Source organism: Haliotis cracherodii, unplaced genomic scaffold (genome assembly GCF_022045235.1).
Source record: "Haliotis cracherodii isolate W230 unplaced genomic scaffold, xgHalCrac1.p SCAF_12, whole genome shotgun sequence".
Taxonomy (NCBI): domain Eukaryota; kingdom Metazoa; phylum Mollusca; class Gastropoda; order Lepetellida; family Haliotidae; genus Haliotis; species Haliotis cracherodii.
In genome coordinates this window covers 8,622,873-8,647,540 of record NW_027266267.1, presented here as the reverse complement: position 1 = coordinate 8,647,540, position 24,668 = coordinate 8,622,873, and the positions used below count along the sequence as shown (strand labels likewise).

Below are 24,668 nucleotides of genomic sequence, written 5' to 3'. Positions count from 1 at the left end.
TACTCACTCACTCACTGAACAGAGAGAGAGAGAGAGAGAGAGAGAGAGAGAGAGAGAGAGAGAGAGTCAGACAGAAAGAGAGACACAGAGAAAGAAAGAAAGACAGATATTACACTGATAATATTTAACGCAGTTGTATGTTTCATTTCGATTAACTGGTTCCACTGTTGGTACGCGACACAAGCTGAGTGCCTTTGGCGCTTTTATAGTTTATGTAGACAGAGTTCAGTCAACCTTCCCGAAAAACACGTGCCCACGCTTCATGTGCATGACGGTGTCCGGGATTTTAAAGTGATTTTTTTTCGGTATGCATGCATTGGTGTCAGTTGCTAAACGGTAAATCCATACACGTGTAATATTTACAGCACGTGATGCAGCTGCAAATACTACTTCACGCCCAGACCGACGCACGTGCACGGGGAAAATATGCTTCATGGACACACTGCAGTGTAAGAGCTTAAATCAGAATTAGGGTCAAGCACGTGCTGTCCTTCTTTTACTGACCTGCATTTGTTGGTCGCTAACACACCCCTGTATCAAGACGTTTTATGTCGCAATTTGTGAAACAGACGCCTTATGTTATTTTATAGACTAACATATAGTCCCTGAAGAAAAGTAATGCGTCAGGTTAAATAAAATTCATTATCTTACCTCCATGTCAGACTGTTAAGATCATACTGGATCACGTGATTTTGATGAAATATCAAAGAATACCATACTTCCTTGTCAGAATGAGGGTATCTGATTTGTTCACTTGATCTAGACAAAATACCATGTATCCGAAGTGGGAGGGTAATAAATTCCTTATACCCCGCCACGGAGAACACGGGTTACACGTGGACTCCTGAGCGAGAGAATAAATCCCTTATACCCTGCTTGGACGCCAAAAAGCCTCACACTTTTTCCTAGGAAATGAGCGTCACGTGACTTACGTGTCGTAAATGTTAACCACAGCTTAATCGATCGGCTGTTTTCCATCAATTTTCAAATTCTTTTACTATGGCAGATGGAAACATGTCGTCAAGATAAACTCGTTATGGCAGTATGACGAGGGTTTAATGTGGTTTAAAGGGGCACTGATCTAAAGCAATTCCCCGGGACTGCTTGTTGCCTTTGTTATTGTTTTTTCCCCGTGAGTACCCGGATGATACCCAACGCAACTGAGCGTGACTAGAGACTGGGCTACCGTCTGCAAGGACAGCTAAATAAACATGGAGGCAATATTTGTTTTACTCATTTTTGAACACTGATTGGTTAATCGTGATCTATAAAAATTTCGACAAAGGGCGCATGTTATTTAATTTCGACAGAGCTCATCGGATGTCGTCATTTGGAAATACCCCTGATTGTTATAGTTTAATAATTAAAAAAGTCGATAATACCATTACTACTCCCTTGTTGTCATCCACGTTTTCTGGTATAAGCCTACATTTGTGTATTTGTCGTCATTCACTTGATGCTCAGTTAATGAATTTATTACAGGTACAATTAGTGGTAGCACCACTCAGAATACCCGAAAAGGTTCCCATTTGGCATTTATTGTGTCTGGGGTAATTATTCAATCTAAATCCAGGTTTGAAGTGAGGTGAAATGTGTGTTTATGTAATATGCACGTGGCAGCCCAGCAAGATATATGAATGATCAGGTGATTTACTTTTTTGTCATCAAAGCATTAACAGAAAATACATCGATTGATTAATCGTTGTTATCTTTCACAGTGGATATGTCAAAAGTGAGTGGTTACATGTCTAGGTTTACTAAAACAAAGGGAATACACTCATATCATGGCGTGAAGTGCCGATGTAAAAACAACATACTTTGTTCAAAGGGTTAACCGGTAATATGTTAATTGATTGCTCATTGTTATCTAACTCAATGGATATTTTAGGAACCGTGGACGTTATGAAAATAGTTGTCACCTGGGCTTTCTCAGCCGACCTTTGAGAGACGCCTATGTGAAACACCTGCAACAAACTAAGTGATCAGTTGAGAAACGAACACGGGTTATAATATCCCGAAATGATATATATATATTAAAATATTTGATTGTTTCAGAGTCACGTGACATCGAATAAGTTTCTTTGTAAAGCTGCAGACGTGTGGGATATTGTTCCTTTGTGTGGATATTCACGGATACATTCCTCGTACAAGAAACTGCCTAAAATTTTAAACAAAAAATTGGTAGGTTGTAATTATGATATTTCATTTTGTTTTCCTTCATTTGCTGTAGCATTAGGCAGATTCATTCTTGTTCCTCTTAGTCTTGGCTGAAAAATTCTTCGATGCGCGAAAGACGTTGTTTTCGCAAGTCTTTTCCTTTGTAAGCGTGTATATATTACAGTCAATTTCTAAAATGTGATTCTCTCAGGCAATTTATAAAATGTGCAAATATTTCAGTCATTTTGACTGAAAAATCTGTCCATTTCTTTAACAGATTGACTAAAATTGATTAAGACGATCAAAAGGGCCTATAAAACATCACAATAGATTATTATGTAGGATTAGAAGTCAAATAATATAGAAATGTACTTTTCACCGTAACATTTTCGGTCTCTTGGTGATAATATTAAATATAAACATGCCTTGAATTCGTTCTCATAATAATACAGATGTACATATTTTTCAGTCAATTTGTAAAATAACTGAATATTCAGGCGTTAAATAAATTTTCTAAGTGAAAATTGAGCACATTTTGACCGTTAAAATATAAACAGGATAAAATAAGCAATGCTCAGGAGAAATATTTGTGTTGTAAGTCAAAATAGTGTAAAGAAAATCGCACAATTACCAAGCAAGTGACTTATCAAAACCTCGTCACCATTACCGATGATACCCACATAGAGACCTACATTTCCTTATTATTTCCCAAAATGTATTTCATTTTGTTAATCAATGTGACCATATGCCCTTTTGCTATCAATAGAGTGACAGATGCGCTTACGAATTGCGCAACACAGGGCACAAACTAGTCTAGGTTTCTGCTATATCATCCGGGTACTCACGGGGAAAAAACAATAACAAAAGCAACAACCAGTCCCGGGGAAGTGCTTTAGATCAGTGCCCCTTTAAGGCGTCCCGCGTTTGGTTTTAGGCGAGTGGTATTAAACCTTATCCGGGCGCATAAAACCACCTTTACCCCTGGTGATAATGTACAACTTACATTCTACAAGACAGCCTCCGTGGCCTAGTGGTAGAGCGTCCGCCCGGAAAGCGAAAGGTCCGGGGTTCGATCCCGCGTCATACCAAAAGACGTTAAAAGATGGTACTTATTGTTACCCTTTCTGGTGCTCGGCAAGTCATATACATTGCTGGCGACCAGTTGTCCATTACACATGACCTAGTTTCACCAAGAGTCATGTCATTACCTGGATCTCCAGTATACAAGCCTTCAGTACAATATACCTGCACAATATATTACCTAGGTGTTCTGGACCGCCTCCGTGGTCTAATGGTAGAGCGTCCGCCCAGAGAGCGGAAGGTCCGGGGTTCGATCCCCAGCCGTGTCATACCAAAAGACGTTAAAAAAAATGGTATTTGTTGTTACCCTGTCTGGCGCTCAGCATTAAGGGGCTAAAACAAGGACTGGTCGGCTAGGAGTCAGTATACTGTGTCTGAGTGGGGTATTCATGTTAAACTGCGGCATGGTATCTCAGTGGGCTAGCACTATAAATCGGCATCAGTCCGGACTAGAACAAGCAGCCATACTAACACACGTTACAAAGAAACCCAAGAGTATGTAATTAACCCTCAAGTATCTTAATTTCAGAGAGCTAAAACGTTTTGGTCTGGTTATGTGGTTCAACGCCACACTCAACAATATTCCAGCTACACTCTTCAAAAAAAGAAACGCACAGGTAGTTTGTTGTTCATTTAACCTGACTACACAAAAAATCCGATATATAGATTGGATATATGTTATTGGAAAATGTTGGTGGCCTGATATTCGACAAACGGTGAGTCAAAACGCAGCCATTGCCGATTTGCAATGTCTTCAACGGCATTGTTTTCACACTTGTTATAAAACGTCATGGAGGAAAACAGTAAAGCAATATGCACGTGCAACTTATGGTATTCGTAGCTCGTGGTAGTGGCTATAAAAAGGCAAGCATAAGCCAATAACTTGTCATTCAATTGTCAACATTTTTCAAGTTCGAAAATTTCGAGACTCAGCGCTGACGATTGGAACATCGCCATAGGACGTATCCAAAGAGGGGAATCGCAGTCTTCTGTTGCACGCCACTTCAACGTCCACCACAGCACCTTTGTGACCGATACACACAGATCAATTCCACTGCGGACCGTCCGAGAACCGGCCGACCAAGAGTTACCACCCATGCGCAGGATCGCTACATTCGACTGTTCCACCTACATCATCGCAATGTCACAGCTACGGAGATTGCAGGACGCATCCCTGTTTTGAGGAGGATATCGGACAAGACTGCTAGGAACCATTTTCGCGAGGCTGGAATCCGACCCAGAAGACCATTTATCGTCCCTGTTTTGCAACAGACCCATCGACAGCGAGGCTTGCGTTGGTGCCATACCTTACAGCCTTGGAATTTGAGAAACTGGAGACGAGTGTGGTTTAGCGATGAATCACGATTTCTTCTTCACCGGCGAGAGACAGCAAATTGCTACATGAATCAAATTCTTCAACCCCACCTTCTCCTAGTCATTGACCGCAAGACAGCTTGTGTCACGGTAGACTACCTTCATAATGCCAACATCAATGACCGTCGAGATCTCCAGATCTCAATCCAATCGAACATCCCTGGTATGAACTCGATCGACGTGTACGTCAACGTTAGAACGCCCCGCAGACACTCCTACAACTGGCTAATGCGTTACAAGCAGAATGGCGCAGAATTCCGCAGGACAGAATTCGTACACTTATCCAGTCAGTGCCCAGGAGATGCAGAGCCGTGACTGCTGCCCGGGGCGGTCACACAAGGTACTGAGTTCAGCGCGACCTTATGGCCTTATGTGAAAAGTTTTCAGTGCCTTTGTACAACGACAACATGTGACTTTCGAGCTCCAAAATTTCCTATTTGTATCTATGATATTAAATTAAATATATCGACTTTGTGAGGCACAATTAAATTCACTAAACACAACCTGTGCGTTTCTTTTTTTGAAAATGTATATATATGGCGGCGGTCTGTATATAATCGAATCTGGCCCAGACAATCCAGTGATTGACATCATGAGCATCGATCTCTAGTTGAAGTATAGAGAAACGTGAATCCCTAGTTGAAGTAAAGAGAAACGTGAACCTCAAGTTGAAGTAAAGGATAAACGTGAACCTCTAGTTGAAGTAAAGAGAAACGTGAACCTCTAGTTGAAGTAAAGGATAAACGTTAACCCTTAGTTGAAGTAAAGAGAAACGTGAATCCCTAGATGAAGTAAAGAGAAACGTGAATCCCTAGTTGAAGTAAAGAGAAACGTGAACCTCAAGTTGAAGTAAAGAGAAACGTGAATCTCTAGTTGAAGTAAAGGATAAACGTGAACCTCTAGTTGAAGTAAAGGATAAACGTTAACCCTTAGTTGAAGTAAAGAGAAACGTGAATCCCTAGTTGAAGTAAAGAGAAACGTGAACCTCAAGTTGAAGTAAAGAGAAACGTGAATCTCTAGTTGAAGTAAAGAGAAACGTGAATCTCTAGTTGAAGTAAAGAGAAACGTGAACCTCTAGTTGAAGTAAAGGATAAACGTGAACCTCTAGTTGAAGTAAAGAGAAACGTGAACCTCTAGTTGAAGTAAAGGATAAACGTGAATCCCTAGTTGAAGTAAAGAGAAACGTGAACCTCTAGTTGAAGTAAAGGATAAACGTGAACCTTTAGTTGAAGTAAAGGATAAACGTGAACCTCTAGTTGAAGTAAAGAGAAACGTGAACCTCTAGTTGAAGTAAAGGATAAACGTGAATCCCTAGTTGAAGTAAAGAGAAACGTGAATCCCTAGTTGAAGTAAAGAGAAACGTGAACCTCTAGTTGAAGTAAAGAGAAACGTGAATCCCTAGTTGAAGTAAAGAGAAACGTGAATCCCTAGTTGAAGTAAAGAGAAACGTGAATCCCTAGTTGAAGTAAAGAGAAACGTGAATCCCTAGTTGAAGTAAAGAGAAACGTGAACCTCTAGTTGAAGTAAAGAGAAACGTGAATCCCTAGTTGAAGTAAAGAGAAACGTGAACCATTAGTTGAAGTAAAGAGAAACGTGAATCCCTAGTTGAAGTAAAGAGAAACGTGAATCCCTAGTTGAAGTAAAGAGAAACGTGAACCTCTAGTTGAAGTAAAGAGAAACGTGAACCTCTAGTTGAAGTAAAGGATAAACGTGAACCTCTAGTTGAAGTAAAGGATAAACGTGAACCTCTAGTTGAAGTAAAGAGAAACGTGAACCTCTAGTTGAAGTAAAGAGAAACGTGAACCTCTAGTTGAAGTAAAGGATAAACGTGAACCTCTAGTTGAAGTAAAGGATAAACGTGAATCACAAGGTGAGGTAAGGAGAAACGTGAATCACGAGGCAAGGAGAAATTTGAAAGAGAGAGCGAGCGAGCGAAAGAAAGAATCACCAGTTGAAGTAAGGAGAAACGTGAATGACTAGATAAGGTAAGGAGAAACGTGAATGACTAGATAAGGTAAGGAGAAACGTGAATCACGAGGTAAGGAGAAACATGAATAACTAGGTAAGGTAAGGAGAAACGTGAATCACTAGGTAAGGTAAGGAGAAACGTGAATAACTAGGTAAGGTAAGGAGAAACGTGAATAACTAGGTAAGGTAAGGAGAAACGTGAATAACTAGATAACGTAAGGAGAAACGTGAATCACGAGGTAAGGAGAAACATGAATGACTAGGTAAGATAAGGAGAAACGTGAATCACGAGGTAAGGAGAAACGTGAATCACGAGGTAAGGAGAAACGTGAATCACGAGGTATGAGGAGAAACATGAATGACTAGGTAAGGTAAGGAGAAACATGAATCACGAGGTAAGGTAAGGAGAAACATGAATGACTAGGTAAGGTAAGGAGAAACTTGAAGGAGCGAGCGCGGGAAAGGAGGCGCAATACATAACATCAATATCCAAGCAACATCACTGTGGTGAGTGCCATGCATCAACCAAGCCATGCGTGAGCAACTCAGCGAGACTGACCACCCGATCCCGTTAGCCGCCTCTTATAACAAGCATGGGTTGCTGAAGATGAATTCTAACCGGATCTTTACACGTCACTGTGGTATGTGAAACATGGCTAAAAATATCAGGTTGTCAGTGGTACACACGAAATGTCAAACACACAGTTACTATTACTTCAAATATCATATATCGGAAGGATTACGGGTCTCGAAACACACTCACTGCCAGAATGAGTTAAAACTATTTATATCATATTGCATATACATAATACATAACATACGCGGAGTCATTCATCAAGACATGGGTAGATAATGCTTCTATCCTAGGCTAAACGTATCACGGCGTGTGGTACCAAGGGCGGATTTCACATAAACTGTCGGGCCAAGAAAATGCATGTTGGGGGTCGAACCTGGACTTGTTTGACTGAGAGACCACCCAACTGCCCAACTGAGAGAGAGAGAGAGAGGAGAGAGAGGGAGAGAGAGAGAGAGAGAGAGAGAGAGAGAGAGAGAGAGAGAGAGAGAGAGAGAGAGAGGCAGACAGACAGACAGACAGACAGACAGACATGACTACAGTCTACTGACTACAATGCATTCTAATACTCGAAAAAAGCGTTTCGGTCATTTTATTTTTAAAAATACCACGTGGCAAAAAATGTTTTATCGCAGTTTTGTCTTTTGTTATATTTTTTTTATATTTTTACTATATTCAGTTACAAATGTTCACCTTCACCGAACATTCCAAATGCTCAGATTTTATATCATGTTTGTCTGAGGACTGTGTTTCGCCATCAGTATAATAAAATACCATTGCAAAAACCAAATGTCACACTCAAATATATCGTAAACTATTGCATTTCAATCTCGTTTGCTGACACTGAAAAGCTCGCGTTTTCAACACGACGGCAGAAGTCCGTTCCGTTCAATAACCATCATAAGTTGTACGGATAGCAGTCTCTCTTTACTTGCAGAAATGTAGGTCAAGGATAGCTCGCTTTGACCCAGGGAAGAGAAATTACTCCGAGAAAGACGAATATTCGGCCCAAATTATGACTGATGAATCAAATCAAAGACATGGTGAACTCAAATTGCTTCTTTTGCATATATGTATGAACAACATGGCAACACCTGTCATTGGTCGTACCCCCACCTTTTACTTCAAACACGTGTAAACAACAATGGCGCGAAAGTGCACGTGGACACTTGGAACGCTTGATTCTGTAAATATGACAGATATTCGTACACACTGAACACGGAAATGTGTTGTTAGTTGCCCAAACCATACAATTTATGTAATAATTCTTCAAGAGTAGATGCCACCCCCTTTGAAACGACTGCGCAATTATGTAGCCAATCTGGACAGCATCTGACAGAGCGAGGTGCGCGATAGCACTGTAGACTTGCTGGGACCGCTCAGTGTAAACTTGGCGTCAGCATTATAACTCATATTAAATTACTTTCATATTGTGTTTATGATTTCCTTGGTTTTACGACTTAATAAATTCTTTTAACGTGATTTACTTTTCATTATTGATTAAATGTTTGAACTGGTCAACCCAAAAATATTGGGAGAAAAGTTTCAGTAAGTCTTAATTGCGTAAGATTGTGTCATACGGATGACGGGATCATTAACGTTTATTGACGAATGGGAGCGGGAACGCGCTTGCTGTGGTATCTATCCATTATTGATGGATTTATTTTACCGATAAGTGCAAATGTAAGAATGCTAAGAAACCTTCCACTACCATATACCTTCTGTGAATGGTAAACTTTGTAGGCGAACTTTTTAATTGCGATCATGTTGTTGTTGTATGAATTAAACCGTGAGGCATTTAGCCATTTATGTATATCAACAATTATACATCACCGTAGAATGATGTATATAAACTATACGTCGCCACCTGTTTTCCGTTTGGGATTTGTAATCTCGACTACAAAGAATATTTAGTGAGTGAGTATGGTTTTACGCCGCTTTATTTAGCACCATTCCAACAATATCACGACGGGGACACCAGGAATGGGCTTCACACATTGTACCCATGTCGGGATTTGAACCCGGGCCTTCGGCGTGACGAGCGAACGCTTTAACCACTTGGCTACCCGACCGCCCTCTGTAGTATGAAAGATAGAAAGTACCGTTAGTCACTTATACATACATATATAAATAATTATATATCGCTGCCTGTAGCATCGATTGGAATTTGTGATCAGGGCTTCTCAGTATAATTAGGTGAGGTGAGGTGAAATTGGGTTTAACGTCGCGTTATTGCACTTATATAGCGACGTGCATGCACGTGTGTGTGTGTGGCTGCTTGTACTAGTCCGGACTGATGCCGATTGATACCGATTGATAGTGCTTGCCCACTGAGATACCGTGCCGCAGTTTAACATGAATACCCCACTCAGAAACAGTATACTGACTCCGAGCCGACCAGTCCTTCTTTTAGCCCCTTAATGCCGAGCGCCAGACAGGGTAACAACAAGTACCATCTTTTAACGTCTTTTGGTATGATCGAACCCCGGACCTTCCGCTCTCCGGGCGGACGCTCTACCACTAGACCACGGAGGCGGTCCAGTTTATTTTGATGTTAAAGAACCTATATTACAAAGAATAGTTAAAAATGCAAATCTAAAGGTGCAATGCAAAACTAATTAACACTTGAATAAATAAGTAACTTAACAAAAAGATCTCAGGGGCGGACACTCTCTCCACAAGACCACAGAGGCGGTCACTGATGATCGGGTGGGCAAACTGTGTTGTGACTTACATGGGGATCGTGGGACAGACCGGGCGACTTACATGGGGATCAGGGGACAGACCGGGAGACTTACATGGGGATCGGGGGACAGACCGGGTGACTTACATGGACATCGGGGGGACAGACCGGGAGACTTACATGGGGATCGGGGGACAGACCGGGAGACTTACATGGGGATCGGGGGACAGACCGGGTGACTTACATGGACATCGGGGGGACAGACCGGGAGACTTACATGGGGATCGGGGGGACAGACCGGGAGACTTACATGGGGATCAGGGGACAGACCGGGAGACTTACATGGGGATCGGGGGACAGACCGGGAGACTTACCTGGGGATCGGGGGGACAGACCGGGAGACTTACATGGAGATCGGGGGACAGACCGGGAGACTTACATGGAGATCGGGGGAACAGACCGGGCGACATACACGGGGATCGGGGGGACAGACCGGGTGACTTACATGGAGATCGGGGGGACAGACCGGGAGACTTACATGGGGATCAGGGGACAGACCGGGAGACTTACATGGGGATCGGGGGACAGACCGGGAGACTTACCTGGGGATCGGGGGGACAGACCGGGAGACTTACCTGGGGATCGGGGGGACAGACCGGGAGACTTACCTGGGGATCGGGGGGACAGACCGGGAGACTTACCTGGGGATCGGGGGGACAGACCGGGAGACTTACATGGGGATCGGGGGACAGACCGGGAGACTTACATGGAGATCAGGGGGACAGACCGGGAGACTTACATGGGGATCGGGGGGACAGACCGGGAGACTTACATGGGGATCGGGTGGACAGACCGGGAGACTTACATGGGGATCGGGGGACAGACCGGGAGACTTACACGGGGATCAGGGGGACAGACCGGGAGACTTACATGGGGATCAGGGGGACAGACCGGGTGACTTACATGGGGATCGGGGGACAGACCGGGTGACTTACATGGAGATCGGGGGGACAGACCGGGAGACTTACATGAGGATCAGGGGGACAGACCGGGAGACTTACATGGGGATCGGGGGGACAGACCGGGTGACTTACATGGGGATCAGGGGACAGACCGGGAGACTTACATGGGGATCGGGGGACAGACCGGGAGACTTACCTGGGGATCGGGGGGACAGACCGGGAGACTTACCTGGGGATCGGGGGGACAGACCGGGAGACTTACCTGGGGATCGGGGGGACAGACCGGGAGACTTACCTGGGGATCGGGGGGACAGACCGGGAGACTTACATGGGGATCGGGGGACAGACCGGGAGACTTACATGGAGATCAGGGGGACAGACCGGGAGACTTACATGGGGATCGGGGGGACAGACCGGGAGACTTACATGGGGATCGGGTGGACAGACCGGGAGACTTACATGGGGATCGGGGGACAGACCGGGAGACTTACACGGGGATCAGGGGGACAGACCGGGAGACTTACATGGGGATCAGGGGGACAGACCGGGTGACTTACATGGGGATCGGGGGACAGACCGGGTGACTTACATGGAGATCGGGGGGACAGACCGGGAGACTTACATGGGGATCGGGGGACAGACCGGGAGACTTACATGGGGATCGGGGGACAGACCGGGTGACTTACATGGGGATCGGGGGACAGACCGGGTGACTTACATGGAGATCGGGGGACAGACCGGGAGACTTACATGGGGATCAGGGACAGACCGGGTGACTTACATGGAGATCAGGGGGGGGGACAGACCGGGAGACTTACATGGAGATCAGGGGGACAGACCGGGAGACTTACATGGGGATCAGGGGGACAGACTGGGAGACTTACATGGGGATCGGGGGACAGACTGGGAGACTTACATGGGGATCAGGGGGGGACAGACCGGGAGACTTACATGGGGATCAGGGGGGGACAGACCGGGAGACTTACATGGAGATCAGGGGGGGGGACAGACCGGGAGACTTACATGGAGATCAGGGGGACAGACCGGGAGACTTACATGGAGATCGGGGGGACAGACCGGGAGACTTACATGGGGATCAGGGGGACAGACCGGGAGACTTACATGGGGATCAGGGGGACAGACTGGGAGACTTACATGGGGATCGGGGGACAGACTGGGAGACTTACATGGAGATCGGGGGGACAGACCGGGAGACTTACATGGAGATCGAGGGGACAGACCGGGAGACTTACATGGGGATCAGGGGGACAGACTGGGAGACTTACATGGGGATCAGGGGGACAGACCGGGTGACTTACATGGAGATCGGGGGGACAGACTGGGAGACATACATGGAGATCGGGGGGACAGACCGGGAGACTTACATGGAGATCGGGGGGACAGACTGGGAGACATACATGGAGATCGGGGGGACAGACCGGGAGACTTACATGGGGATCGGGGGGACAGACCGGGTGACTTACATGGAGATCGGGGGGACAGACTGGGAGACATACATGGAGATCGGGGGGACAGACCGGGAGACTTACATGGAGATCGGGGGGACAGACTGGGAGACTTACATGGGGATCGGGGGGACAGACCGGGAGACTTACATGGAGATCAGGGGACAGACCGGGAGACTTACATGGAGATCAGGGGGACAGACCGGGAGACTTACATGGAGATCAGGGGGACAGACCGGGAGACTTACATGGAGATCAGGGGGACAGACCGGGAGACTTACATGGGGATCAGGGGAACAGACCGGGAGACTTACATGGGGATCGGGGGGACAGACCGGGAGACTTACATGGGGATCGGGGGGACAGACCGGGTGACTTACATGGGGATCGGGGGGACAGACCGGGAGACTTACATGGGGATCAGGGGGACAGACCGGGAGACTTACATGGAGATCAGGGGGACAGACCGGGAGACTTACATGGGGATCAGGGGAACAGACCGGGAGACTTACATGGGGATCGGGGGGACAGACCGGGAGACTTACATGGGGATCGGGGGGACAGACCGGGTGACTTACATGGGGATCGGGGGGACAGACCGGGAGACTTACATGGAGATCAGGGGGACAGACCGGGAGACTTACATGGAGATCAGGGGGACAGACCGGGAGACTTACATGGGGATCAGGGGAACAGACCGGGAGACTTACATGGGGATCGGGGGGACAGACCGGGTGACTTACATGGGGATCGGGGGGACAGACCGGGAGACTTACATGGAGATCAGGGGACAGACCGGGTGACTTACATGGAGATCAGGGGGACAGACCGGGAGACTTACATGGGGATCAGGGGGACAGACCGGGAGACTTACATGGGGATCAGGGGGACAGACCGGGTGACTTACATGGGGATCGGGGGGACAGACCGGGTGACTTACATGGGGATCGGGGGGACAGACCGGGTGACTTACATGGGGATCGGGGGGACAGACCGGGAGACTTACATGGGGATCGGGGGGACAGACCGGGTGACTTACATGGGGATCGGGGGGACAGACCGGGAGACTTACATGGGGATCGGGGGGACAGACCGGGTGACTTACATGGGGATCGGGGGGACAGACCGGGAGACTTACATGGGGATCGGGGGGACAGACCGGGTGACTTACATGGGGATCGGGGGGACAGACCGGGAGACTTACATGGGGATCAGGGGGACAGACCGGGAGACTTACATGGAGATCAGGGGGACAGACCGGGAGACTTACATGGAGATCAGGGGGACAGACCGGGAGACTTACATGGAGATCAGGGGACAGACTGGGAGACTTACATGGAGATCAGGGGGACAGACCGGGTGACTTACATGGGGATCGGGGGACAGACCGGGAGACTTACATGGAGATCAGGGGACAGACCGGGTGACTTACATGGAGATCAGGGGGACAGACCGGGAGACTTACATGGAGATCAGGGGGACAGACCGGGAGACTTACATGGGGATCAGGGGGACAGACCGGGAGACTTACATGGGGATCGGGGAACAGACCGGGTGACTTACACGGGGATCGGGGAACAGACCGGGTGACTTACATGGAGATCGGGGGGACAGACCGGGAGACTTACATGAGGATCAGGGGGACAGACCGGGAGACTTACATGGGGATCGGGGGGACAGACCGGGTGACTTACATGGAGATCGGGGGGACAGACCGGGTGACTTACATGGAGATCGGGGGAACAGACCGGGAGACTTACATGGGGATCAGGGGGACAGACCGGGTGACTTACATGGGGATCAGGGGGACAGACCAGGAGACTTACATGGGGATCGGGGGGACAGACCGTGTGACTTACATGGGGATCAGGGGGACAGACTGGGTGACTTACATGGAGATCAGGGGGACAGACCGGGAGACTTACATGGGGATCGGGGGGACAGACCGGGAGACTTACATGGGGATCAGGGGGACAGACCGGGTGACTTACATGGAGATCGGGGGGACAGACTGGGTGACTTACATGGAGATCAGGGGGACAGACCGGGAGACTTACATGGGGATCAGGGGGGGACAGACCGGGAGACTTACATGGAGATCAGGGGGACAGACCGGGTGACTTACATGGAGATCGGGGGGACAGACCGGGTGACTTACATGGGGATCGGGGGAACAGACTGGGTGACTTACATGGGGATCAGGGGGACAGACCGGGAGACTTACACGGGGATCAGGGGGACAGATCGGGAGACTTACACGGGGATCAGGGGGACAGACCGAGAGACTTACATGGAGATCGGGGGGACAGATCGGGAGAATAACACGGGGATCAGGGGGACAGACCTGTATGCATACATTGTTTGCTCTGACGTCATGACCTGTATGCATACATTGTTTGCTCGGACGTCATGACCTGAATATATACATTGTTTGTTCTGACGTCATGACCTGTATAAATACATTGTTGGCTCTGACGTCATGACCTGAATATATACATTGTTTGTTCTGACGTCATGACCTGTATGAATACATTGTTTGCTCTGACGTCAAGACCTGTATGAACACGTTGTTGCGTGTGTTCGTCAAGATAGTTTGTATCTTATATCCAATTTATTTGTTTTTGAACAGCGGGAGAAGAAAGGATACTGGTTTTATACGAATAGTTTGTATTGTATGAATTGTTATTTTTTTACATAGGTATTGTACTATAGTTTAAACATTATGTTTCATTACGTGGGACTACCCGTGAAGATCCTGGGCAGAATAGGTCTTCAGCAACCCATGCTTGTTGTAAGAGGCGACTAACGGGATCAGGTGGTCCTTCCAGCTGACTTGGTTGATGCATTGCATCGTATCCCAATTGCGTGGATCGATGCTCATGACGTCAATCACTGGATTGTCTGGTCCAGACTCGATTATTTACATACCTCCGTCAAATAGCTGGAATATTGCTGAGTGCAGCATTAAACAACACACAAAGAAACAATTATTGCCTTACGTCTGTAAAACGTTTGGATACTAGTTTCTGACGAGTGATTATCTGAACAAACATGCCTGGTTCCACATCATTTGACAGTGTGTAATAAACGAGGTGGTTCATCAAGGCACCGTATTCCTGAGAATGACACTGTGTGATAAAATGAGTGTGTGTTTCCGAAGCGTAAATATCTTATACAGTAAAGTACGTTTATAACGAACACGCTTATAACGAACTGATGGATAAAATGAACTGACTTTCTCATCTTCTGATCCTCATGAGAATATATCATGACTTAAACTTTAGCAAGGCATGTAAGTATTTTTAAAAGTGTTAAGGTCTTCGGCTGCTCCAGAGTGGGAAATCGATGACATTTGTGCCAGGTATCAAATCTCGTGTTTTAATTATTACAACTGTACTTGCGATAAGATAGGTGTTGCTTTATAGTCATCAATTAGTGCATGCACAGAGACTGCAGGGGTGAAGGGGTTGTTTCAAAATCAGAATTTGACAATTTTAGTAATTCGGGCAATTTAACAATTGTACGATGAATGCAAGGTGCCGTGACTTAGGATAAGGTCGGGGAGACTGGCTGGGGAGGACTCGTCAGGCGGTATTCCACTGTGCCACAGTACTGAATGGGCGGGAATTTAAATGATGAGACTGGTTTGGATACGTTCTCCCACCACCTCTGCCTTCAACCTAACAGCTTAATTAACGCTGAGCTCTGTATCTGATATTCAAGTTGATTGGCTCAATTTGCCTGTACGATGTTCACAGCTGTATGAGTGGAACAGATGTCAAATGACGTCGAAAGATTTTGAAAATACATAAACAGTAAACTACGGTTATAACGAACTTAAAGGGACTGCTAATTTTAGTTCGTTATAACCGTAGTTCGTTATAAGTACATATACAGCATGACTACAGCAAGTAGTCGGGACCAAAAAAGTAAGTTCGTTATATCCGTCAGTTCGTTATAAGCGTGTTCGTTATAACCGTAGTTTACTGTACATTACATTGTTCTCACTACATCTTAGCCGAGTAACAGTTAAACCAACGCACTCCTGGGACACACTGTGAGTGAGTGAGTGAGTATGGTTTTACGGCGCTTTTAGCAACATTCCAGCAATATCACGGCGAGGGACACCAGAAATGGGCTTCACACATTGTACCCATGTCGGGAATCGAACCCGGGTCTTCGGCGTGAGGAGCTAAGGCTGTAACCGCTAGGCTACCCGATCGCCCCTGAGACACACTGTGTTCAAGTTACATGCTGATGTTTATGTAAGCGCATCTATAGACTCACATTTTTGGAAAAAATGTAGTGATATTCTCTTGTTTATAAGTGGAACCAACACGTTTTCTGAAGACTTCTAATCTTATAAAAATCAAATTTGTGCTAAATCCTGTCAAGCGAAGTCTGTGTTACAAAGTCCAACCCCCAATGTGTGACCTGCCACCCGGGTCAGTATAGGTCCCTCCCCCTCCCCCCCCCCCCTCCCACCTCCCAATGTGTGACCTGCCACCCGGGTCAGTATAGGCCCCTCCCCCCACCCTCCCACCTCCCAATGTGTGACCTACCACCCGGGTCAGTATAGGTCCCCATCCCCCAATGTGTGACCTGCCACCCGGGTCAGTATACGTCCCCATCCCCCAATGTGTGACCTGCCACCCGGGTCAGTATAGGTCCCCACCCCCCAATGTGTGACCTGCCACCCGGGTCAGTATAGGTCCCCACCCCCCAATGTGTGACCTACCACCCGGGTCAGTATAGGTCCCCACCCCCCAATGTGTGACCTACCACCCGGGTCAGTATAGGTCCCCATCCCCCAATGTGTGACCTGCCACCCGGGTCAGTATACGTCCCCACCCCCCAATGTGTGACCTGCCGCCCGGGTCAGTATAGGTCCCAGCCCCCCAATGTGTGACCTACCACCCGGGTCAGTATAGATCCCCACCCCCCAATGTGTGACCTGCCACCCAGGTCAGTATAGGTCCCCACCCCCCAATGTGTGACCTGCCACCCGGGTCAGTATTGGTCCCCAGCACGATCCTAGAAAGGTTCCGAGAAAGGAAACGAGATCCTGCAATTTCCGTACAATCCAAGTTCACATTGGCGAGGTCTACGACTGCCCGTACTATCCAAATTCACATTGGCGAGGTCCACGAGTGTCCGTACTGTCCAAGTTTACATTGGCGAGGTCCACGACTGCCCGTACTGTCCAAGTTCACATTAGCGAGGTCCACAACTGCCCGTACTGTCCAAGTTCACATTAGCGAGGTCCACAACTGTCCGAACTAGCGAGGTTCATATCGGTGAGTACTACCGAGCTATCAGTTCGACATTCATGGCTGACTACGGCATAAAATATCACTCACTCGTACATAGTATTGTCAAGAATAAATTATTTTTGGTTGACAGCTGTGTTTGTTGATTTGAATGCATTGCTATGAAACAACTGTTCTGTTGTATAAGGGAAGCATCTTCCACGTTATCTGCGTTGAGTGATTTCTTGGTCGGTCGGTCGGTCGGAAGAACAGACAGACAGACGGTGTGTGTGTGTGTGCGTGTGTGTGTGTGTGTGTTTATGTGAAAAAAACCTATTAAAATTAAAAAATAAAGTTTAACATAGATATACCTTAAATATTCAACAGACAATTCTCAACATATGCAAAATATCGTCTTCATAATTTGTGATGTACTGCAATGCACGTGTTCAACCGTCGCACGAGGATATCGTGGTCCATGGTCAATGTCTTGGCCCAATGCACGTGAAAAACGAGCTTCCATGCACGTGGCTACGACCTCTAGAACTGTAGACTAAGTTCCAATGGATGGAGGAGGAATCGTAAGACTAATTTATGGGTAAGAAAGGGCCATCCATTTCGCTATTATTTATCTTTTATTTCGTCATTTCTTATGGGTTTTATGCCTAAACGTATATAATTTCAATATCGATATTTGTGTTGGATAGTTTGGTTCCTCGTGAACAAAACACCACGAAAATGTGTTGTCCTTATCCACAGCTAATTCTCACCAAGAGACCTTATTTACAATAAACAAGTGCTAAACATAGCGGAGTTATGCCCCCTTTTCGTTGAGGTAAATCAGTTTTCGTCATTTACGGCAGACTATTTTTTGCATTGAATTTATGTCGTTATACATACGCATATCACTCCATTTGATATATATTTATGTCCTTCAAATATTAGGCGGTATTTTGTTCGCTCACAGTTTCGGTAAAGCTGCTAAATAAAAAAAATCGTTGCTCAGTACTTTTATCGGTGTTCACTAAAACGCGGAGAAATGTCCTGTTTTTCAACGCAGAATAAATTCTCGGACAAAATTTAGCAGTGTCAGATTTTCAAACCGGTTTAATATTTACAGTTAAATTTACACCATCAGATATGAAATTTAATATTCTACATCTCTGCGTAATTTTATAGCCAGAGGTAGATCCAGTGCCGTGTGAGCGCAATCCTCGCACAACCTTCACTTTTCCGATCTTAGGAAAACGTACGTCAGAAAAAAACCTCGGCATCCAATGATTACCGTAAACAGTGTAACGTGCACGTGTCCCTATGACGACGTTCTTAGGCTTATACTTAGCTAAGATTTTACTAAGACCGTTTCAAGATCCAGTCTTAGACCGAATCTTAGCAAAGCAAAATCTTAAAAACTTAAGACAAAAATCGTGCTCAGCAAAATTTGAGCTAAGACCACTTTCATGATCCCGAGACCTGGTCTGCCAAATGGCTGCCGATATGAATCAACGAAGTTTTTTCAGTAAGTATGTTGCAGTTACAGCTATATTTAACATCGGAATCTCTTAACTATGTTTTCCATGTATATGCACAATCGCGACAATTTGTTTTTGACCCGTGAAGATCCGGGGTAGAATAGGTCTTCAGCAACCCAAGCTTGCCGTAAAAGGTGACTATGCTTGTCGTAAGAGGCGACTAACGGGATCGGGTGGTCAGGCTCGCTGACTTGGTTGATGCATGTCATCGTATCCACATGGCATGGTCTGGGTGCTAATCACTGGATTGTCTCGTCCGACTCGATTATTTACAGACCGCCGTCATACAGCTGGAATATTGCGGCGTTAAACAACAAACAGAGGCACACTTATAAACCAAACAAACCAGACAGTGTGACAGCAATCATCCATGAGTACAGTTACTTATGCCAATTAAACACGGGATTCATATGGAACTGGTATGGCGCCTGTGTGTGTGTGTGTGTGTGTGTGTGTGTGTACTTTCCGACCATAATGCATCGGGCTGGTCACGTGACCCATTTTTGGAAACCATACCATATGTTATAGATATATGGAAAGCTTTTTGAAATTGGCATTCGACAGTATCGCAAAAACAAATCCAAACACCAAAATAATGACTTTATAGCCATTTGTAGTCAAAATCAAATTTTCGAAGATTTTCTTAAGTGTCTACCAGTAACTCCATATTCTTCAAGACCAATGGCGAACAGTATGGTATCTGAGGAAAGAGAAGAACCCGGGCAATAATCTCAATACAGACAAAGAAGGAAAATGGGACAAAGATTTTTTATTTTTTTTTAAAAAAAAGGTCCACGCACTATATAACGACGTAAGTGCGTGCATGTCTGTGTATGTGCGTGCGTGAGTCCGGACTTATGCCAGTCTTATAGAGCTATCCCTTTGAGATACCAAGCCGCAGTTTAACATGAATACTCCACTCAGTCGCTCTCAATCCAAACGGACCAGTCCGTGTTATATTACTCCCGAGCGCCGGAAAGGTTACCATAACGTACCATCTTGTAACGTCATTTGTTATGACGCGGCCGGGGATCGAACCACAACCTTTTGCTCTCCGGGCAGACGCTCTATCCACTAAACCACGGGGGCGGTCTCCGGGCAGACGCTCTATCCACTAAACCACGGGGGCGGTCTCCGGGCAGACGCTCTATCCACTAGACCACGGAGGCGGTCTCCGGGCAGACGCTCTGTCCACCAAACCACGGAGGCGGTCTCCGGACAGACGTTATATCAACTAGACCACGGAGGCGGTCTCTGGACAGACGTTATCTACACTAAACCACGGAGGTGGTCTCCGGACAGACGCTCTATACACTAGAACACTAGAACAAGGCACCGACCCTTCGAGGAGCCGAACATTATTTTTCTGCACTTCCAGCATGTCCAATTCAGTTTTTTCAAAACCAGAGGCAATTCATTTTGGGAAAATATCTCAGATCCTCCCCATAATATCAATGGGTCGGTCCTGTAATTCTCTTAGAAAGAATAACAAACTCAGTGGTATAAGTAATTGAGCAATTCATTCATGACAGTTGAGTTTCATATATAAAAGTGTTGCCATCTAGATATAAATGTTCAATTGATCTCGTCAAGATCCGGGGTAGAATATTGGTCTCAGCAACCAATGCTTGTCGTAAGAGGCGACTAACGGGATCGGGTGGTCAGGCTCGCTGACTTGGTTGTTGCATGTCATCGTATCCCAATTGCTTCGATCATGTCAAGCACTGGATTGTCTGGTTCAGACGCGATTATTTACAGACCGCCGCCATACAGCTGGAATAGTGCGGCGTTAAAAAACATGCAGCTACGATTGTTGTAATCACTCAAGTTTAACACAGGCTTACCACAACCGGAAAACAATCGCAGTCTTACGCCTTGCTGTTTACATTATACTCTCTGGTTGAAGGAGTTGCGTCCCTTGGGCACACCAGAAACTTATGATTGTGGGTTCGAATCCCGGTTCGCCACGATTATGTTTCTAGGTTTGTCAGCACCATACCCGTGCTCGTGGGTTTCACCGAAGTGGTTAACGTCTGAGACCTGCATCACTCCCACATTAAGCTGACACGCCGTGATATAACTGGAATACTGTTAAAAGCGGCGTTAAACCCAACTCACTCACTCACTCATTGAAGAAATGAGGAATACTGGACAATGTTCTATTTATCATTTGGTTTCTTGGTTATGTCACACCACAGTCATTAAATTTATGCTTTTAAATAAATGCAGTATTTCATCAGAGTATTAACTTGCCAGTTTTGCATACATCGACATCTTTCACTCGTTGTTTAAGTTATATCATAAATATTATAATATGGACATTATATTATATTTCTGAATATATACTACTTAAAAGAACACCCGATTGATTCATATGGCTATAGATCATCTGTCATGGCTGGTGGATATTGCAACACAGCCTCGCAACTGTGGGTGTTCTTAAACTTGTTTTGAGTGGTATATAGGTTGAATAAATTGCAAATACATTTTCTTCAAAACAAATGCATAAAGGTAGACAACTCTGAATTATTCACATGTCGGTTGTCACACCGATAACAAGACCAAAACAATGAAGAAGCACACGTAAAATATATTACATTGTTCTCCTCAACGCCAGACCCAAACCCGATTCTCGTTTGACATTCAGTTAAACGGTTGCATTTGTTCGCTCAAAGTTCCTATGTAAGAGCACGTGCATTACGTGACACACGAGCAATATTCCTTGAACCTTACGCTGGTCTTCCAGACCTTACATAATAGCTCATAAAGTGAATCAACTCAAGTCTAGAATGATTTGTCAAATCTGGAATGACTTAAGCATGGTCTTGGCTCCATTGGGATTTTACATATAACTTTGAAGATATATATTTTTAATAAGATAATTATATTTCTAGGACTAAATGTTGGTCTAGCCTTTGGCGACTATCTGCACGTCGTAGCTGTACATAAAGGCGGGTGTCTACTTTGCGTGCGTGACTTTATAAGTAATTTGGCGTGTGTGTGTGTGCGTGTGCGTGTGCGTGCGTGCGTGCGTGCGTGCGTGCGTGTTCATAACCCAATCTTAACTTTATACATTATGTTAGTATATGTCTTTATTTACCTTATTCAGATCATGACGTTATAATTTGCTTTTATGTCTAGTGTCTCGTAGGCCATACCTGGTCGGATGTTATATTTTATTGTTTGTGTACGTGTTTTAGTATGAAGTGTATATAAAATGTGACAATATAATAAACATTATTCTTCTCTGTAAGAATTTCTGTATCACCCATTATATCTTAATCAGTTTCACCTCCCCTTCAGAAAAATGCACTGATTGCCACTTCTGTCGTAGAAAAACATAATTTGTCGAATGACGTCAACAATCTTCCGCTATGACGTCGTTTTGAGTGTGACGTCACTCCGACCTTACATCACAATAAGATTCGAATGGCGTCAACAATGCCGTCCGGATGACGTAAACAATACACTGGTACGCAAGAAGTAATATTTGCGCTAATGCACGTACGATTTTTATGAACTCGGTTATTTATTATATACTTCAGTGTGAAAGACTGAGTTTTCTGAAGTTGAGAAAAGTGATATTTTCATTGCAGTGAACATAACACTTGATATTTCACTGCAGTGAACATAACACCTGATATTTCACTGCAGTGAACATAACACGTTGACGGAACTATGTTGGCCTACACGAGACAGCTCGTACACAAACTGTTGATTTACGTCAGTTCAACGTTGACAAGTCATATAATGACAGATGGTCATTTATGTAGTTAATACCGATTACTTGAATTGCGTGTATTCTTTCGCTTCGAACAACCTTCTCATTGATTTGAAATTTATTTTTTGATGAAGTTGATTTTGTATATAATCATATCCAAATTTATACTAAAGAATTTTAGTGACATCAAATAGTGATATTTTCATTGCAGTGAACATAACACTTGATATTTCACTGCAGTGAACATAACACCTGATATTTCACTGCAGTGAACATAACACGTTGACGGAACTATGTTGGCCTACACGAGACAGCTCGTACACAAACTGTTGATTTTTCATTTATGTAGTTAATACCGATTCTTACCGTTTGTTATTTTGTTGAAAATGATTTGTATTAAACTGTGAATTTCTCTTCTGATTTGTCAGTCGATACTTTACGTTTCGCAAAGCGCCATTTTGTTACTTGAATTGCGTGTATTCTTTCGCTTCGAACAACCTTCTCATTGATTTGAAATTTATTTTTTGATGAAGTTGAATTTGTATATAATCATATCCAAATTTATACTAAAGAATTTTTGGTTACTTTCTGTTTATATTTTTTAAGATCGTCGTACTTACAGGGGGTGGAAAACCGTCCATGTGTGTTATGTAGGGAGAATTTACGCTTGAAGGTTTTACATTTGTAATGAAATAATTTAATCTTCCTGCAGACAACTACACCAAAAGTATATAATAAATAGGATATTTCATGTGTCGAGTGAAATATCATGTTTCTCTCATCTCGTGACGGGGGAAAAGGAGATATTTTCACTCGTGGCTACGCCACTTGTGAAAATATCCACACACACACCCCACACCCCACCCCACACCCCCCCACCCCACACCCCACACCGTGTCAAAAGACACGAGGGTGAGATTTTATTTATCATCCAACATGATTCTTCAAACTTTTTCAGTTTGTAGACAGTTATTAGCAGTGTCTTCAGTGTAAAAAAGTACTGTAAACAGCTTCAGTAGCAGAGCCATTAGTGATGTCATTTGATTGTGACGTCATGGTAACAGTGACGTCACAATGATCTGCAAAGCATTGTGATGCAATTTCATCCAAGCGATATCTCCTGTGGGAGCCAGTTTGGGATGATAATATAAGGGTAACGCTATTTTTCAGGGCATTATCATTTGCAGAAGCTCGAGGTCTTCCATTAACTGCCCGACGAAGGAGGGCAGTTGAAAAGACAGAGGGCTTCTGCAAATGATAATGCCCTGAAAAATAGCGTTACCGTTATTATAGCTAAAATGGATGGAATTTGTTATCAAATAAAAATAAACAACACTGTCGATTTTGAAACATTTACTGCAATCAACACGAATGTCACTGACCCACTTTTACTAATATGGAAACGTCATAGAACAAACCAGATGACGTCACTATTGAACGTCACGTCACCTATCCCTATCCTATGACGTCCTAACAACGGGCGTGATAATGGCCCGTCGTCAAGTAATATGAGGGCATTATCAAGTTACAGTGGCCCGCTCATTTCTGATAACATGCGGGCGTTTTTATGATAATTCTATCCATTTTAGCTATAAAACGTGTTAAGGGGCATTCACACAGTACAACTAGTTGTATACAACTTGTTGTACCGTGTGAATGCACCTTTATATGTATAAAGCATGCAAGTATGGACTGGTTTGTGTCCGTTAGCAGCTGACAAATTCATACAAACATATATTTTTAAAATGTGTTTGTATAACTGAAGAGTCGCACGTGATCACGTGACACGACGTGTTGAGACGATGGTGAGTCGTTCAATGAGTCGACGGGGAAGTTCTATTTCCAGTGTGTAGATTACCACTCTTCACGGTATATACGGAAATGTACCTGCGGTTTTTCCAT

At 45.0% G+C, this 24,668-nt stretch overlaps 2 protein-coding genes and 1 pseudogene across 2 annotated transcripts; 2 read left to right on the top strand and 1 right to left on the bottom strand.

Annotated features, from left to right (window-relative positions):
* Positions 1-10,080: 10,080 nt before the first annotated feature.
* LOC139456967 (U1 small nuclear ribonucleoprotein 70 kDa-like) lies at positions 10,081-10,794 on the top strand. The gene has a single exon (XM_071238431.1). It carries the CDS (start codon positions 10,081-10,083, stop codon positions 10,792-10,794), a length of 714 nt encoding a protein of 237 aa, XP_071094532.1.
* A 754-nt stretch (positions 10,795-11,548) lies between these two features.
* Positions 11,549-12,112, top strand: LOC139456966 (uncharacterized transmembrane protein DDB_G0289901-like). The gene has a single exon (XM_071238430.1). The coding sequence runs from the start codon at positions 11,549-11,551 to the stop codon at positions 12,110-12,112; it is 564 nt and encodes a 187-aa protein (XP_071094531.1).
* Positions 12,113-12,519: 407 nt separating this feature from the next.
* On the bottom strand, positions 12,520-24,668 carry LOC139456965 (uncharacterized; annotated as a pseudogene).

Bases quoted from the DNA above. Each gene is read 5' to 3' on its own strand.
- LOC139456967 (XM_071238431.1), top strand. From the start codon at position 10,081: ATGGACATCGGGGGGACAGACCGGGAGACTTACATGGGGATCGGGGGG.
- LOC139456966 (XM_071238430.1), top strand. From the start codon at position 11,549: ATGGGGATCAGGGACAGACCGGGTGACTTACATGGAGATCAGGGGGGG.